Below are 18,447 nucleotides of genomic sequence, written 5' to 3' on the forward strand. Positions count from 1 at the left end.
TCCAGCATTCCCTGCTTTCACACTGGGCCCAGAGGGGGATCCTCTCATGAGGCTGCAGACTCCGTGTGGAGGATGGCGGCAGGCCTGATGGGGCCAGGGGCTCCAAATCCAAGGCTATTTCTCTGGTAGGTGTATGGGGGTGATGAGCTCGGACAAATGCCAGCTACCATTCAGGACTTCCTCTCCCTCAAGGCAGGGCCAGGTTTAACTGGGTTAAAAAATGTCTGCACAGTTGAAAAAGGATCAGCTGGTGCGTGGCCTGGACACATGCCCACATTCCTATTCTGTAGTACTGTCTTCTGTATTTCCCCAGTTATTTAAATTCTAAGACCTTGGTAGCAAGAATCATACTTTGTACCTCCCAGGACTTGGCCATAAATGGACACAAAAGAGGCCTAAAAGAAAGAAACAATTGCAGATTCCTTACTCAAGGTCAGAATATCAGTTTTTTAGCCCAGCCCCACATCATCACATACCAGAGAGCACACAACATGCTGTCTATGCTACTTGTAACCGGCAGTGTTCCCCCACCCACCCACTTAGACATTTTTTATCTACCACATATAAGGTACTACACTGGGCACCAAGAAAGTAACAGTCATTAAGAACATTTATGGAGCACTTCATAGTTTGCAATACTGTCATACAGATGTCTCAGTATTCTCTCCTTTGTACTGTCAAAATCTTGGCAACTGTGGTTATCTGTCCTGTCCACCCAATTAGATTGTAAGCTCCTTGGAGACACTGTCCAACACTCCCTCATATCCCTGCAAGCAGACCGGAAGTACTCATGAGCTGATAACACTGTAGAATTCCATGGACCTCGGGTACTTGGGAAATCAAACCATCAGAAACAATTTATTGAGTAACCACTAAATTCCCTGCCCTCAGTGACAGAAACTTGATGGCAGCTGATTTGAAAAGAATTTGTTGTTTTAAATAATTATCAGGAAGGGAACAGAAACCATTCCTCTTAAGAATAAATAGCCTATGAATGTCCTCTAAGCGTAAAGGTATTTCAGTTGTATAAAGCTCTACGAACAGAGTAAATTGTGTACATGTTATCTCTGGTGCTGGTGGGCAACTTACTGATATACTACAGGATTCACCATCGCGCTCGGCTTGAATCTCCACATTTCCGAGGTGTAGGATGGAAGCAATTATCTTAAAAATGTTTATCTGATGGGACTCTCTCACTCCTGGGGGGAAAAAAAGATGAATGAATGACACTCAATATCCACGGTAGGATACAAAGGATGTTTTCCCCTCTTTTTAAGGACTTAAGGAAAAATGTCTCACTTTCCTTTCTGGGCCAGTGACTCCTAAAATGATCCAGGCTCCTCACCAAGTAATTACCACCCACAGTAACAGCTCAGAGGGCAAAGGGGCTCCTTGGACTAAAAGAGAAATATCTTCACGGTGACTGTCCCGATCAAACCAGATGGGTCACGCTACCATTTTCACTTCTCCAAGAGCAGAGGAGAGGCAGCAAATCAAGCAGACCTATTTTGGACTTCATTTCAACCAACATTTTATGGATGTTTTTATGAGTTTAATAAGAATGGTCATTTATCTGCAGTCATTTTTCTCCCAACATAATATCCTGCAAACATCTGTGACACACATCTGAAGTGCCAACGGAGAAAGAGGAGAAATTTCTCCTGGGGGTGCTGTTATGGGGCTGGACGGCCAGCTGGCCCCTGGCTGTTCCCCTGGGGGCTGTTGCCTACCACACTATATGCTCCGTCAGTTACAGACACACACACCTACTCTGGAGCCACTGACGGCAGATATCTACTGTCGATTTTATTATTTATGCATGTAAGTTATCAGAGACATGGATACTCTCTTAAAATTTATATTTAGCTTTAAGGCGTTACCATTTCTTTTTGAATTACCAAATACTTCAGACTTAAAAAAGGCTACAGACTAATATAATGCATACCAGTTGACCTGCCATTCCGTTTAAGAGATAATATAGTTGTTCTCCAAACTCTTCCCCAGATGCAGTTACTTATTTTTAAGGCAATATTTTACTCAGGCTTAAAAAAAAAAAAGTCAGTAACACCTATATAAATGGGAGTAAAGATGTGTCATGTTAGGATTAAAAACTTTACTCAGATAATCAACTAAGTGGACAACCCAAGCGTGAACTAGACAAATTAACTCTACACTTTCACAGTGTTAGATGACCACTACTGTGTAAACTTCATAGGGTCAGGGATTTACTTTTTAATTTTTATTACACAACATCTTCAAAATATACAAACTTAAAAAAAATTACAACGAATCCCTGTTCTTGCTGCATCATTATATCCCCAGTGCCTGGCACACAGTAGGTGCTCGGAAACATGAGTGACAGAAAGACTGTATTGATACTTGTTACGCAGACGGAAGTCCTTGCAAACGTCTACAGAAATGCATGCATTGTTCAAACATCTGGTTTTACTTAAACTAATAATCCAAAGAACAGCCAGAGGGTGAACAATTTAGGCACATGTCCTGAGTGTAACTGAGTACGAGTGGCAAAAGAAAGACCAGTTAAAGCCAGAGGCTGAAACCCAGGACAATACAGCAGGCTGGACGGTTATGCACCTGTATAGGGAGTAAAGCACTGTAGAGTGCTCTCAAATATGTCCCACAGAACTAGTCAGGAAGTGGGTGCTGGGCCCATCACAGGATGAGAGGGATAGATCACTTTCCTCTCCCCTTCTCTTATTCTTAGGAACCAATGCTTTGTCAATTTCCAAAGACCTAACCACCCTGTCATAGTAGGAATTTAAGTAGTAGATACTGGATGACTGACTATTGAATCCTAACAATAGTTAAGATTCCTATGCTATACTGACCAGAAAGTCCCTTTTTAATACAGGATTCTCCGAATAAGCAGTACCTCTTTACAGGAAGCAACAAAACAAGACAAAACAAAACAAAAATCAAACACTAAATCTGAAAGGCTCGCAGCCCACAGCCTGTTTTTGTAAATAAGGTTTTATTAGAACAGTCACGTCTTTCCTTTTACATTTTGTCTATGGTTACTTTTGCACTACAGTGGCAAAGTTAAGTAGCTGCTACAGAAATCGTATGGCCAAGAGGGCCCAAAATATTTACTATCATGTCCTTTAAGAAAAACTTTGCCAACCTCTGGAATTAAAAAAATGGACATGTTTATTAAAGAGTAGGGAAGAATGGCTTATTAAATAATTAATTTTAAAAATTCCATTTGCTTTGAGAATTAAAGTACCTAGTCTCCTTAGGGCCTTGGAGGGAACAACCATCTCCTCGGATCAACTTATGCCCACTGCTCACACCGGCACTACAGGGGCCTTCTCCTTTCTTAGCCAACCGCTATCCTCCTCAACATCGAGTCTCTTCTATACCTATACCCCAGCACTGGAGAACAGAACAGCTCGGTGGTGCTGGGGAACTCAGGGACACCCGTACCCAGTTTATCATCTCTCAGCTTCAAATCTGCCCTTCTTTGCCCTGCTGTGTCACACCAGGTGCTAGACCCTGTAAACATTTCCCCTTGGCCTGCGGGTGGCACCTCACACTTGGTCAAGAGAGGGCACTGCAAGGACTTCACAAGGCGAGAGCAGCAAGAAGCCATTTCCATTCCTGGCTCTGGTCCTCCACAGCCATCAGTATTCATCTTGGGAGCCCAGCCACCCGCCCGGTGAGCTCTAGCTGTGTCTTCAGGCCACGCTCCCACATTAGCAGCTGCGTCTGAGAAGTTCTGGCTCCACCACACCCCAGGGCACTACAGGCTGCTTACACGGACCAGGGATGGCCCGCACCCTCTGGCAGGTTCCTTTACCACCAGAGGGCTTCCTGACCTTGGGGCTGCCGCATCCTCCTAGGAGTGTTCGCGACCTCAGCCTGGCATGGGGGGCTCTCCTAGTCAGCAGCTCCTGTACTGGCTGTTCCTCCTCACCCTCGAGACAGCTCTTTTACACCCACCATTTCTAGACCCCTAAAATCCTCTTATTTATAGTTAATTATCTACTACTGCTCTTGTTAACAATTATAGTAATTTTTCTCTTTTGGAATAACCAGTGCGGTTTCTGTCTCATGGGTACAAAAAAAGGCAAACCACATCTATCCACCAGTTATCCAGAGAAGTGAACAGCACTCAGATCTCAGCACATGCAGTCCTGACTTTCTCCCCATATGGAGATCCGGGCACGTCCTGTTTGGCCATGCTTTATTTGGACGTTGGATGAAACCTCCCTGATTCCCAAAGAACCTAAGAAATGCTGCTCTGGGTTGGTCACATGACTCAGAAGCCAAATGTCTGTCAGGGAAGGGCTGGGAAAAGCACCAGGTCCCCCTGAGCCACTTTGTGGATTTCAGGCTAACTTCCCAAGCTTCCCATTTTCTGGCTGCAGGTCCCAGGAATTTACCACTTCAATTTGCCAGTTAAGCGCAGACTGCCTTCCACTTTACCACTTGGGGGCTCTTTTCCCCCAAAACTGGCCGGGGAAAGGGGCAGTTTTCTCCAGCTCTATTGTCTTATATGACCCAGAAGGACAGAGGGATCTTGATTTATAGATTCCACTGCTAAGTTCTACATGGAAACAGCAACAACAGAAATAGCACTGCACGTATGGCAGAGCTACTAGACCTCTGCAGTCTGTTTCCCACTTGGAGACCCTGACTGTGAAACATGGGTGGTTTCGGTCCCTAAGGCATGTTCCTTCTGCTAGAACACACTGCCTCAAACCCTCAACACAAAAAGACACGGCTCTTCTCGGCTTTCATCCATTGGTGTCAATGCCCTGAGGGAGTGAAAAGGAGTACTTGGCAATGCCTCAGAGATCAACTCTCAAATCCTATTGTTAAGAAAGGGCACCAAAGTTCCATGCCATAAGCTCTGGAGCCCAAGGGTTGGGATGGAATAAGAGTATAAAGATATTCACCAAGAGCACGAGGGCTTCCCCACCAGCTCACGAAGGTTGGCAAGCAGAGCGGGACACTGCCATGCTTTTTCTCCACGCGGTCAACCCTCTGGGCCTTTCTCCCCATCCCCAAGTTCCTTACCAAGGAGTGTGAAGGCTTGTCGAGTCTTCTCAAAGTCCTCAGCATCATCTACACCCTCGATGGACGTGTCTCCTCCCTGTGACGTATAGAAGAAGTCCTCGGCACAGGCTGCGGTGGGAAAGGAGGTGAGGCATCAGGCATGGGAGGGACGCTTCATCCCCAGGTTCACCACAGACCATGCCCCCCGAGGACGTCCACTCCCTGAGCAAGCTGACCCGGGCCAGAGTTTATTCCCAGCTGGATGTGGAACTCTTTCAAATATCATCTTTACTGACAAAGGCAAGTGGGAGAGAAAACTGAGTAACAAAAGACAGAAAAGTACAACACAGTGACAGAACCTGTTGTTGCATTTGTGTTAAAACCGATATGTGAAAAACAAGGGAACATAAAAGTCATGGCAAGTTCAAGTTACAGTAGCATTCACCACAGACTTGTTTTATAAAAGGCTCTGATAGACACAGTAAAATGTACACCCACCCTAGAACCAGACTTCCGTGACCATCAATAATCTTAGTCTGACAACCTCGTTTGACACATGAGGGGCAGCGATGTGCCCAGAGTAACACGATTTGTTTGTTTTAAACGTTGGGGCACCTTGAGCTATTTAAGCACGTGTACAAACATAGGCTGAGACTCTCATCCCCTGGCTTACTTCCTCTTCAGTCAGGCCTCTGCTAACAGCCTGGGGATGACTAGCGAGGAGGGGCCCAGGTTCCGTCATAGAATTCAGAGCCACCCTCAGCAGAGGGCAAAAGTGCAACGAGCCCTGGGGAGTACCTGAACTACAAGGCTTGAGAGCCAGCATTTGAGGTAACAATTGTACCTCATCAAAATCACCCTTGAAAATCACTTCAACTTTCCACAAACTACAATGCCTTTGTGTGGTACAATTCTGTCCAATGCTTGGCATTTCTAAGTGTAAAATGTTTGATTTTGATAAGATGCCAAAACTGGACACTAGCTGTTCTCCCTCCTCCCCTGGAAACACCAGTTAAATGATTTTCTCTTGACCTGGGCACATACGGGTGTGATTATGATGGGTCTCTTGTCCTCCAGTTTGGGTCTCTCTCTTTACTTTCAGCTACACATGCTTAGATGCAGCTTCATTGCAACTCCCAGCCCTCCTTCAAAACTTTGTCCTCACGATTTGATCTCCGAAGAATTTCTTGAGTCTCTTTCCTTCCTCCATCCTGACTGCCACTATCCAGGGTCTGACCTGTCCAGCATCTGTTGTCTGGGGACTGTTGCAAAAGACTCTAAGCCTTTCTCCCTGCTTCTGCTCCTGTCCTTTCTAAATCCTCCTTTAAACTTCTGGTAACTCTGATCACACCACTCCCTACTTAAAGCCCTTTGGAGACACACTCCTGTTCCACTGCCCTCAAGGCAAAAGTCAAACACCCTAGAAGGGCTTCCCGGACCTTTCGTGAAGTGGCCTCCCCCGACCCGTCCAGACTCATACCTAGTCCTTCCATCCCCACCTCTATGTCCCAGATACACCGGCTTCCTTCCTGTCATTCCTCAGCTCTACCCCTGTTCGTGCCGTCAATGGCCCTGCAGACGTCTCCTTCCTGGTCTCTCCCACTTCTCACCTTGATCCCATGCTCCAAGCCACACTGCACTGTTCCGCCAATTCCTCCCACCGCTCAAGTCCACGATACCAGGCCCAGCTAGGAAGTGGCAGAACTCAGCCCCAAACCCCAGTCTCACACACAACCAACAGGCAACACTGCACATGGCAATGAACGGCAGAATACTGGTCATGTTTTATGAGGGAAGGCTTCCTGGAGGAGTGACTTCAACCCACTCTGATGACTGCAGGCAGCTGAACTGGGAGACGAAGGACTTTGGCCCTGAGCTCACTCACAGCCACAGCAGAAGCGAATTCCGATGAAGAAAGTCACATCAGGTCTCTGCGGAAGATGGCATATTTGGATCTTCCATATCTAATCACCCTGGAAGCTCTGGTACAGAGTAATGTGACAGCTTCAAGCGTTTAATAAAAGCATCAATTCTTTTCTTCCCTTTACACTCACCTTTCAAAACACCTCATTTGATGATTTTTTACTGTGTCCACATGAAGACGACTGAATACAGCCGTCCCTCTGTACGCACAGGGAGTAGGGCCTAGGACACCCCCCCCAACAGATACCAACATTCACAGCTGCTCAAGTCTCTTATATAAAATGGTATAGTACAGTCAGCCCTCCACAACCATGGATCGAACTTCAGTTGGTTGAATCCACAGATGCAGAACCTGCAGATATGAAGGGCCAAGTGTATATTTACTCCCATTTTTCAGACAGGCAAACTGAGCACCATAGGGCTTTAAGGGGTTTCCCAGGCTCACCCAGGGTTTGGCCAGGCCTGTGAGCCCATTCCTTGATCACCCAATTAAGGAGATGGTTATCTATGACATCCCATGACTTAGCCATAAATTTAACCTACATCATAATCAAAAGTATCAGTTGATACATTAGAGTCACCTGAGACTCCAAAAAGAACACAGCTTTCATATAGGAGGGAAGGAGGCATTTTCAGCATCAAAGACCTTTCATTGTCAAAGGCCAGGGCCCCAATGCCTGATGTTCTGAGTGAAACAGACCTCCCCACCCTTCCCTGCTCTGAGTTCCCAAACTCACAGGCCCAGCAGAGTAACTTCTTCCTGCTCGGGTTCATCACTGCAGGGGCCACCCCAGCCAATCACAGCATTCCCTACTGAATGATTTGAATCCAATCAGAATAATCATCTCCTTTCCATCTGCTTTAAGGCTACAATCACCTCTGTTAACGTCACTCCCAGACCCTCTTAATAAGACAGACATCCTAACAGGATGCAGTCACTCTTCCCCTATTTGCTTTGCCTGCCTGGATCTCAGCTCTCCTTTTAGGCCCATGAAGCCAATCACCCCATCCCAGAGAGGGGTCTCTTGTCCTCCAGTCTGGGTCTCTCTCTCTACTTAGAATTCCCAAGGAGATATACATCACAAAATCCCCTGTTAACTGGCTCACTGGATCAGACTAGTGTACAGAAGGGTCGTGAAGCCAGTGGTTAGAGCAATGGACCATCAAGGCCACGGCCCAGGGTTTGCACTTCACCTGGGGAGGCTGTACTCTGACTTGTGCAAGGCAAGAGAGGGTGGTTATAAAACTGTATCTATGCAGCTACGGAAATGAAAAAGAAGAAAGGGTTTGTTCCTCATTACGTGAAGGCTGCATTTAAGGGAATATGGTCCATTACACCTCTTTTTCCCATCATTTCCCCACACTCTAACACACTATTCACTGTATGACTTTTTAAAATCTCATCCCGAGGTCATTTTAATGCAATGGACCGCCAGCCACAGGGCAGAGGGAAGGGGGGCTGTATGCACATCTGTCCACTTCATCCTCAAGACAAGTGCACAAAATTCCTGCAGGGCCAAGGGGTCTTACAGAGATTTCTGTGCATTTGAACAGCACAGTTTAGGTGAAGAAAAGAGGGAAGGAGGGGAGGCAGGTCTGAATATTCACTAGAAGTCGCTGGCTAGTCCTTCATTTATTTGACGTTTCCATCCATTCAACCAGGGCTATCTGTGGAACTATAAATGTCAAGCTTCAGGGCTCACAGCCCATCCACCCACAAGGCAGAAGACAGCCTCACGCCTGAGCACGAGAGCTTATCAAAGGCTCTTCACTTCACTCCAAGATGCTCTCAGAGGGCACACGCAGGTTAGAATGCAAGAAATGGATCCAATCGGGTAGTTTTCAACTGCTCCAGCCAGAGGCCCAAGGAGCCTGCACCTTGCTGAAACACGGAGTAAGGAAAAGTCATTTTTCTCCTCAATGCACTCCTGTAAGTGGGGGAGTGGGGAGGAAGATTTCTTTCCTATTTCCTGAAAGTTACATTTGGGATAAAATAGTCCAAATACAGCCAGATGGATCTTACCAGCATTCGTTCATTTTCTATAAAACTGACCCTAAGAAAAAAGTTTTCAACTCCCGCAGGTTGGCCCTGAGAAGTCCAGCTGGGCCTGTGGAAGGAGCGGGGAGGATGGCAGTGGCCCTTAACGTGGCCTGCCTTCCTGGTCCCTTGGGACTGTAAGCCAGCACGAGAGCCCCAAGCTGCCAGCTCAGGGCAGTGCCCATCAAACAAGGCTTGTAACATTCACTCCTTGTCCGAGGAGTTTACGACTTCACTGGGGAGAATCAGACCTGCAAGCACGGAAGCCAGCCTCATGTGTATCATCCAAGGCTTCCTCCTTTGGGACCCCATTTAACATGACTTGCCCTGAGCAGCTTCTGACCCACCACAACTGCACTTCGCCTTAGCACAGCCTTCTCGCTCCGTACTGTAACTGTAAGCGAAGCAAGGGCAGGACGCACATCTGGTTCAACACTACATCCCCAGGGCCTAATTTGCCTGCATGGGGCTTAATGAATGAACGGAGGAGCCAGTGCTAAACTGCCTGGCACGGGCTCTGAGTGCTGCCAGACTCCATATGCAAGTAAAGCGGAGAGTGAGGAGGGCAGACCAAGGTTTGAACCACTTGATGTATTTTACCTACTGGGAGCATAGGCTGGAGTGGGCAGAGCTGGATCTGGTGATGGGTCCTTAAGATGGTGAGGATTTGGCTCTGGGACAGAAAAGCCTCAGAAGTCTACTTCTCTTACAGTTGCACAAAAGCCAATTAACCTCTGTCTAGACACCCAGCTCTGTACACCATCTGCTAGTACTGGACCTATGCACACCTCCCCAAAATACAGATGACAGGCCAGAGACAGGGGAGCTGCATGGCCCCGAGGCGTGCCCTCACCACACGCACCCACCAGCAGGTGGCTTGGAAGACTCAGCGGCAGGACTCAGTCAATATTCCAAGATAGGGCTGCGCACATAGAACGGGGAAGGCTCCAGGCCCGGGGGGCGGGGCTACAACGGTATGGTGTCAGGAACTAAAGCCTGCTCGCCCTTCTTGCTCTGTCCTGGCTCTCAACTCCACTAGCTCCAAGTCAACAGTCTCCAGGCACCTTAGCAGACAACAATAACAGAAACGGAGGGTGACTGGGACCCACTGAAAGGCTGTCTTCCTACCTGATGGCAGCAAAAAGCTGACGCATGCCCCTGGCACCCCACTCTGGCTGCTCCGCTCTGGCCTCCAGGCTGCAGGGTGGATGTGGGCAAGCTGCCCGCCTGCTTGCAAGGAACTGGAGGACTGCTGCCCGGCTGAGGCTCAGAGGTCCAGTTAAACTCCTTGAGTTCCTCTCTCACCTTCTGTGGGGCCTCCCGGGATTCATCAACATGCCCCTTGAGCCAACCCCATGCTACCCCTGCTTTATCCTCACCCCCTTCCTTCTTTTTCTTTGTCTCAGTCCTTAAATATGACTTAAAACACGTCGACCACAATTAAGTGATGCGCGTTAGCTAAACCTCCAGATCCTCGTGGTTGAGACACATTTCTCAGGGCGTCTAGAATGAAAACATATTTTTCAAAATAATAATGCATGTCAATTCACTTGTGCTCTGCAAAACACTGTTCCACCCCCAGCCTCTTATCCTCTCATTTCCTGTGGGCATGAAACTCACAGAGGGGTGGGACTGTGCCCACAGGTGAGGCAGAGCTAAGTACCCGCGACAGAGGTCACCGAGCCGCGCACACCTTCTCCCTCAGAGCCCCCAGATGCGCCGCCTGCGGCAGCAGCAGCCCAGCCCCAGGACGGGCACACAGCCCGTTTACTTACTTAGTGCGAGCTCTTTAAATTCCGGAAGACTGGCAGCCGCGCAGAGCTGGTAAAAGATGTGGTAATTCCTCTCATCATCCGCCTGGAGGAGGAAAACAGTTAAGCAGTGTTAGGGGCAGGGACCCCAAAGATTGTCCCCTCGCCCATTCTAATTCCAGGGTGACAGAGGTCAAGGCTTTTCCTTCACGCCTCTGCCGCCTTCAATTCCCACCTCCAGGTTTTCCATTCACCGTTATGGGGCCTTCTGCAAACCAGAGGACTTTTACCTCTTGATTTATGCAGAACACAGGGGTTTTCTTTTTCCTCCTCTATAGGGCATCACTGCTACCCCACAAGTGACGTCTCGGCGGATCAGCTCTTGTTCAGATAACCGAGCTGCCTGGCTCATGGTGGGCTGACCGTCACTTCCCTGCTGCAGGCTCCCTTTCTCCTCTGGGAGGCTTGGAACTAAGTAAAAGCTATGCCCTTGCCCATCATGTCAGGCTGGGGCGGTCAGGAAAGGTCCACGACTGAGACAGGACTTCCAGGGGACAATGGGGCCAGACCTGCCTTAAACTGGCGGAGTGGTCGTGGTGGTGGTGGGGTGGGACGGGGGCTTCAGGAGGCCTGAGCAAGGGCAGCAAGGAAGAGGAAAGCCCACAGGGAGGCTGGCCAGAGCCGCGGCCAGCACAGCGGGCTGCTTGCTCTGATGCAGTGAAATGAAGGATGTGGGGTAGTCCAACCAAACCTGGGAGGTGGAGAGAACTGCTCTGGGGGTTGTGAACTGCAACGACCACCACCAAAGGCCACCGTGGAGGAGGAAGAGGGTCACCAAGAGACCAAAGAGTAGTTGGGAAGGAGGGAACAAAAGGCGAGCAAAGAAGAACTGAGTCACGTGAGAAGCGCGAACTCCATTTACTTGAAAAGGAAATGAAGTAAGTGGTCAAGTAGGTTTTTTGTTTTTTTAATATAACTTACCAAATAAGATTCCTGGTGAAAGTTGAAATCCACAGACCCTATATGACATTCCCCTGATCACAAGACTCCGAGGTCCACAAAGAACACAACAGTCTTATTCTTCACTGTATCTCTGGTGACTAGCACAGGGCTAGCACATAACAAACAATATATGTTTGTTGACTGAATCTAAAATCAATGCCCTGGGACTTCCCTGGTGATCCAGTGGTTAAGAATCCACCTTTTAATGCAGGGGATGTGGGTTCACTCCCTAGTCAGGGAGTGAACTAAGATCCCACATGCCTCAGGGCAACTAAGCCCACACACCTCAACTACTGAACCCTCAGGCCACAACTAGAGAAGCCTACATGCCGCGACAAAGACCCAGCGCAGCCAATAAATAAATTAATAAATAGATAGATAAATATTGTGCTTGCATGGTATATGCATGGTATTTATTTATTTAAAAATAAAAAATAAAAACAATGCTCATTGAAACATATCAATACTGAGTAAAAATTTTTCAGGTCTGATGCCTATAAATGAATACTTCTTAATGGAAAAAAAAAGAAAACCAAAAGAACAAGTCTAACCAAATCCAGGTTCAAACAATGAGATGTTCTTTGGGCATAGGAAGCAGAACATGGAGCGAGTAAAAATCCATGGGAAAAAATACAAGAAGGTCCAGTCACAGGGCTCACCTGAAAGACCACTCTGGACTTCTCCAAAAGGTAGGTCCTCATGTTGGCCCCAATGATGCGATACCTCTTGTCAAAGCCAATCTGAATGTACTTTCCGAAACGGCTACTGTTGTCATTGCGAGTGGTTTTAGCATTCCCAATGGCCTGTGCAGAAAAAACAAACAAAAAGTGTGTACAACACGGCGGGTTTTCTTAAATTTCAGGACTGTATGCTCATGGCGGCACCTCTATTCCCTCCCTCTTCCTTCCTTCTAGAATCTCTCTACTATTGGGATGACAATGGGTCAAGCTAAAAGAAAACAAAACAACTTCATTTTCCTGCTTCCCCTACTCCTAACGATGGCCAATGAGAGTGATGAGTTGACTGATGGTCTCTCTAAAGGGGACTAAAGAGCTGAAAGTTGCACCCCACTGACCTTCCTCTCTTCTTCCTTTTCCTACCTGGAATGTGCATGTGATGGCTACAGCTGCAGCAGTCACCTTGGGACCATGAGGGAAAGGTCTAGAGAATCACAGAAACCACTGCTCTGACATCCTCGAGCCACTAAATCAATGCCAGCACCCAAGAGCTCTAGACTTTCTGTGAGAAAAATGAATCTTCTGGGGCTTAATCCACTTTGATCAGGTCTCCACTGATCAAATGTCAAGTATCATTCCCAACTGTTAAATGGTACTTCCTAGAAAGAGACAAATGTCAAACGCCCCCCTCCCCCCAACACATACATCATCACTAGGACATATCAGGAAGCCATCCACCTCTTGGTATTATTTCTTACACGGCAGCAGGGACACAGTTCAAAACACGAGACAATAATTTAAAAGACAAGTGGCTAAATGACTGGTCTCACTGTGTGATTATTCACTTTCTATAAAACATCACGTTGCTGATGGGTTGGTAATGAACATACTAATACTGAAACCCCTTTCACACGTTTACTTTTCAGGTGGTTACAACACTTGAAAGATATCCACTGTAACTTTTCAGTTGTCCAGGAAATTTGAGGCACAAAGAGGCTAAAAGCAGATCACGATTTCGGAGGCCCTGAGGGACCCAGCCCAGCCTGGCCTCTCATCACTCTTGCCATCTGTCTCCAGCCTCTTATGATCCTGAACTTGCTTTTCTTTCTCAAAAGACCTGTGTTCTCTCTGCCTCCTCCCCCGCCCCCCAAGTTTCACAGACACGGTTCCCTCTGCTGGGAACACTCTCTGCCCATGCTCCCTCCACCTCTTCTTTCTGGTCTCAGCTCAAATGTGGCTTCTTCAGGAAGGCCGACCCTGGCCTCATAAGCGAGGGGACCTCCCTCGCCACGTGCTCTCCCAGGCCTCACTCTGCACGTCCTCTCGTTTCCCTAACCCCCATCTCCACGAGACACCACCCTGTCTCCGTGAGAGCGGGGTGCGCACGTGTGCTTCCCCATGGGACCTCCCGCACTCACCCCAGTGCCCAGCACACAGCAGGCATTCAAAGCATCTGAGTGAATGGAAGCATAGATGAACTTGGGTTTTGGTTTTCTTTCCTGTGAAGTAAGAATTTTAAGTCCTTGTCCTCGAAGGTCACTTGCCTCTTTAGGTCCCTAAAATCTCCTGTTAGGGTCATGAATACATATTTTTTCGTTTAGGGTTTAAAGTGTATACAGCAACCTATACATCACATATACAGCGTGTACCTCTGCAGGAAAGTGGGGAAAGTGTAACCCCAGTACACTGCGTTGCTCTGAAGGGAACCATGGAGCATGGAACATGCCCCTAAGGTCAGGGCGAGGCTGGAGTCTGGCCAAGCTGAAACGACCGTCAAGAGATGACTAATCCGAGGAGTTTATGTCGTCACTCATGCCCCTCAGCATCCACCAACCTCATCGTCTCAGCAGAGGCTTCACTGCACCCACTTCCAAGAGGGCCCTGATCCTTCAAGGCACCATGTGACAAGCCACTGTCAGACTTCAGGGAGCCTATTCTGTTTGAAAAGTGGCAAGGAGGGCTGTATTCCCTAAAATGCAGGTAAAAATGATGGTTTCCCAGGCCTCCATCACAAGCTAGGTCCTGGGCTGGGATCCCTTTAGTTTCCCTGAATCCAGACAAGAATCCCAGGGGAGAGGCATTATCAACTTTCCTCATACCTACGGGAAAACTTAGGCTCAGAAAGGGTAAGCAGTGTGCCCAGGGTCACTTGGCTGGGAAGTGCCAACACCAAGATGTAAATTCAGATATAACTGAGTCCGGAGTCTGTGTTCATTCCACTTGGTTTCGCAGTCCTTTTCCAGCTCTCCAAACTACTCACTACCAGACAGGAGCTGCCACCCATGTGGGGAACTTCTTACATCTCAAACAGCCAGGTCAAATCAAAGGATAAAGACAAAGACATGAATCCTCGCTTTTACCTTTTCATAAGAAAGGGGAGAAAAGCCTTTCAGAGGATGGCAGGGAACCAACTCATTACTCTGACAACCAGTAGATAAGGAATCAGACATCCATCCTAACTTCCCTGTGTAAACTCTATCAGCGTAACTAGCTGGCAAGGAGAAGTTTCTCTTCCTAAACTTATTCCAGCTGATAAATGCAAGAGGAAAGATAGAATGAGAACGTCACCATTTTGTAACTCCTGATGAATTAATAGATCTAGGCATAAGCGATGGCTGCTGACATCACCAAAAGACACCTAAATATTCTGTGCGTCTTGACGGGAATACATACCACCACCAATAAAGGGTTCTTGGATGTTAAGAACAAACAAGCAAACAAACAAACCTAAACCTAATCAAGCCTCTGAATTTTACGACCCTTTCAAAGGATGTACAGAGGCCAAAGGAACACATTAACAACATCAGGACGGTGCAACCAGCAAAGGCCAGTTTGTGTAAAATTCTAAAGGATTATCTAGTTTCAAACAAAAAAATCTCGATTCCAAAAGTTCAAAAAATTCAAATTCTGTCATTTCTAAAATGGCAACAAGAACCTTTATCATATCCGAGATCACTCCTTGTGGTAGCTTAGGGGAAGCTTGTCAACATTCTAAAGATCACTGCCGAAAGGTCTACCCTCCTTTCCTCACTAGGCTGCTTTAAGAAGTGATATAATGGATCTACAAGTACTTTGAAAGTATATAATGGTACCCACAAAGGAAAGGGGTTGCTTGTATTATTACTACCAAAACCCATAAACTCCACTCTGGGCATGAAGAACTTCCAACTTCTACACGTGTGTGAAGGACCTGCACGTTGTTCTTTATCTTTTAAAAACCCTTGCTAGGTTTTTTGTTGTTGTTGCTTATTGACTTAGAAAACATTTTGATGCATGAGGAAAACAAACCCAGTTGTTATAGATGATAAAAGCCAAGGCTTTGACTCTGAGTCCACAGTCCAACAAAAGACACAGTTATGATACAAATAGTTAAAATTTGGAAAATGAACAAATGTTGTATGCAGGGAATGCACGGAAGAAACTCACATGACCAATAAACATAAGATACCCAACCTCAGTGGAAATCAGAGAAATGTAGACAAAAATGACAGTCCAGAGTGGCAATAACTTTGATACTATGAAATAATGATGAGGATGTGAGGAAAAAGGAACTCTCATACACTGCTGTAATGTAAATGTAAACTGCAACAGCCATTCTTAAGAAGAATTTGTCATATCTAGTAAAATTGAACATATATGGACCTAACAACCCAGCAACTGTACTTCTAGGTATTACCTAGAGAAACTCACACAAGTGTACAAGTAGGTGTGCAAAAGAACGTTTAACGCAGGCTGTATTTAATAATAAAAAATACAATCTAAATGTCTACTAGTAGGAGGAAGATAAATAAAATGTGGAATATTCATAAATGGGATGCTAAAAAGCTGTTAAACTAAACTAGAGCATGATGCATGGATAAATAAAAAACAATCAGTGAAAAGCAAGTTGCAAAGTGGTTAACAGAATATGATACCATTTGTATGTGATATAAAAGAACTACCTTTTTGCTGGTTTATACATATACAAATATGTAGTAAAGTAAAAATGGACTAGAACAAATCATTTCAATATGATTGGGATTATACAGTGCCGAGATGCATATCAACCAGTGTGGAAACAGAGAAGGGAGAAATTAGCCAATGCTGGCAGAACAGGAAACGCTTTAAGAAGTGTAAGATGAAGTGGATCTTAAAGGATGAGTAGAATTTTACCAGTGGGGAAGGAAAAGGAATTTTATTTATAAATATAGTGTAGGCAAAGGGACAGCGGTATGTGAGAGCCCCAACAAGTGAGGAATGGCTAGAGTGTGTTGAAACATGAGAGAAAACAAGAGGAGAAGGTAAGGTATGTTGGGGGCAGATTCTTGTACGAATAGGTTAATAGTTGTAGGCCTACTTGCTTCTTCAGCTTAAAAAAAAAAAGTCAAACCCTGAAAATTACATAGTAACTGGTCTTAGTTTCTGTCAGTTTTGCTCACTGTACCCCTAGCCCCCTTTCTTTCTCCCAGGTTGAGGGGAGGCTCTGGGGCTCCTAGAGTTGTATGCCTGCACACTCCAGTCAGCCCGAGAAGCCATGTGACCCCTCTGGGCTGGGCCTGGGTTCTGTCCCTGCTCTATCAGTCTCTTGACTAGCAATATCTTTTTAATCAGTGCAGACTTGTGAACAAATCACTCCCAGGATGCTGACAAGCTCTTAAACAGAATGGGGCCAGAGAGCTCCGGCGCTGACAATAAATCATCCCAATCCACCCCAGCCAACCCCAATCCACCCTCAAGTCACCTTTAATTCAAACAACTGCCACTTAGCGCAGCCCACTGGGAATTCCGCCTCCTCAGACGGCCCTCAACTCTCCGACTCCCTAGGAGGCATCTGCAGCTTCTGGCCTGGAGAAATAATGAGGTGATGACATGACCATAACTGATTGCTTCGCTGGGAGGTGCCAACCTTCCCCGGGACAGGACTGGAGTCATCAGTAATCAGCTGTGCCCTGATTAAAACATGACTTGCACTGGTTGTAACCCTCTGAGGAGCCACAAAGCTGACTGGGCTTCCTGACACGAGGGCCCAAGTAAGACTCTGAACTTGTGAAAAGTTGGGTTTTGGCAGAGCAGAAGCTGCTCTTTCTCTGCTTGGCAACACTCTAATTCCACCTAGAATTCTTCCTGGCAATAATTCTTCCTTCACATGTTCACGTCCAACATTTCTCTCAAACATAACACTCAATAACAGCTCAAGGGATAGTCTCCACGATAACAAAACTCCGTATTTGACAGAATGAGCCCTCTGGACTTACCCACATAATTTCCAAAGTACCAATTCGCACAACTTTAGAAATTTAATGTTTTAAGCTCAAACCACTGCAACATGTGTTTACAGGACATCATGCAAGAACAGGCTGGTTCATGTACACACTCCTCCTTCTCTAGGGGTGTGCATGTTGCTCTCACATTTCTTCCATGCCTCCCCAGCAGTCCACCAGCCTACTCAAGCTATAACAGATACTGAAAACATTAGATCATTTCAGATCACGGTCATTTAAAAAACATTCCCAAAGCAGTGACCCAAACAGGTGCCCGCCAATGTTCACAGCAGCGTTATTCACGCTGGCCAAAAGGTGGACACAACCCAACTCTCAGCGCAGGAGTGGATAAACAAAATGTGGTACATACAAGCAACAAAATGCCATGCAGCCATTAAAAACACACACAAAGCACTCATGCATGCTACAACATGGATGAACCTTGGAGACATTATGCTAAGCGAAATCAGCCTGACACAAGAGGACTGATGTCATACGACTCCACTTGTATGAGAGACACCAAAGAGGCAAATTCACAGGGACAGAAATTAGGATAGAGGTTACCAGAGGCTGAGTAGAGGGGAGAATAGGACGTTATTGCTGAACGGGTACAGAGTTTCTGTTTGGATGATTAAAAAAAAATTCTGGAGATGGATGGTGGCGATGGTTGTACAACATTGTGAACGTACTTGATGCCACTCAACTGCACACTTGAAGTGGTTAAGGTGATAGATTTTATATTACGTATGTTTTATTACAACAAAACAATAAAATGAAAAAAATTAATTCCCCTTGTG

General features: G+C 46.4%; 1 protein-coding gene across 1 annotated transcript in view; it reads right to left on the minus strand.

Annotated features, from left to right (window-relative positions):
* MYO5B (myosin VB) overlaps nt 1–18,447 on the minus strand; it is a 373,495-nt gene that overhangs the window by 137,825 nt on the left and 217,223 nt on the right. The window contains exons 6-9 of the mRNA XM_024756795.1: nt 12,393–12,536; nt 10,756–10,837; nt 5,041–5,148; nt 1,090–1,199 (exon numbers count right to left, since the gene is read on the minus strand). Coding sequence (XP_024612563.1) covers nt 1,090–1,199; nt 5,041–5,148; nt 10,756–10,837; nt 12,393–12,536 — 444 coding nt within the window. The remainder of the gene's footprint in view (nt 1–1,089; nt 1,200–5,040; nt 5,149–10,755; nt 10,838–12,392; nt 12,537–18,447) is intronic.

Source organism: Neophocaena asiaeorientalis, unplaced genomic scaffold (genome assembly GCF_003031525.2).
Source record: "Neophocaena asiaeorientalis asiaeorientalis breed wild unplaced genomic scaffold, Neophocaena_asiaeorientalis_V1.1 scaffold133, whole genome shotgun sequence".
NCBI classification, from domain to species: domain Eukaryota; kingdom Metazoa; phylum Chordata; class Mammalia; order Artiodactyla; family Phocoenidae; genus Neophocaena; species Neophocaena asiaeorientalis.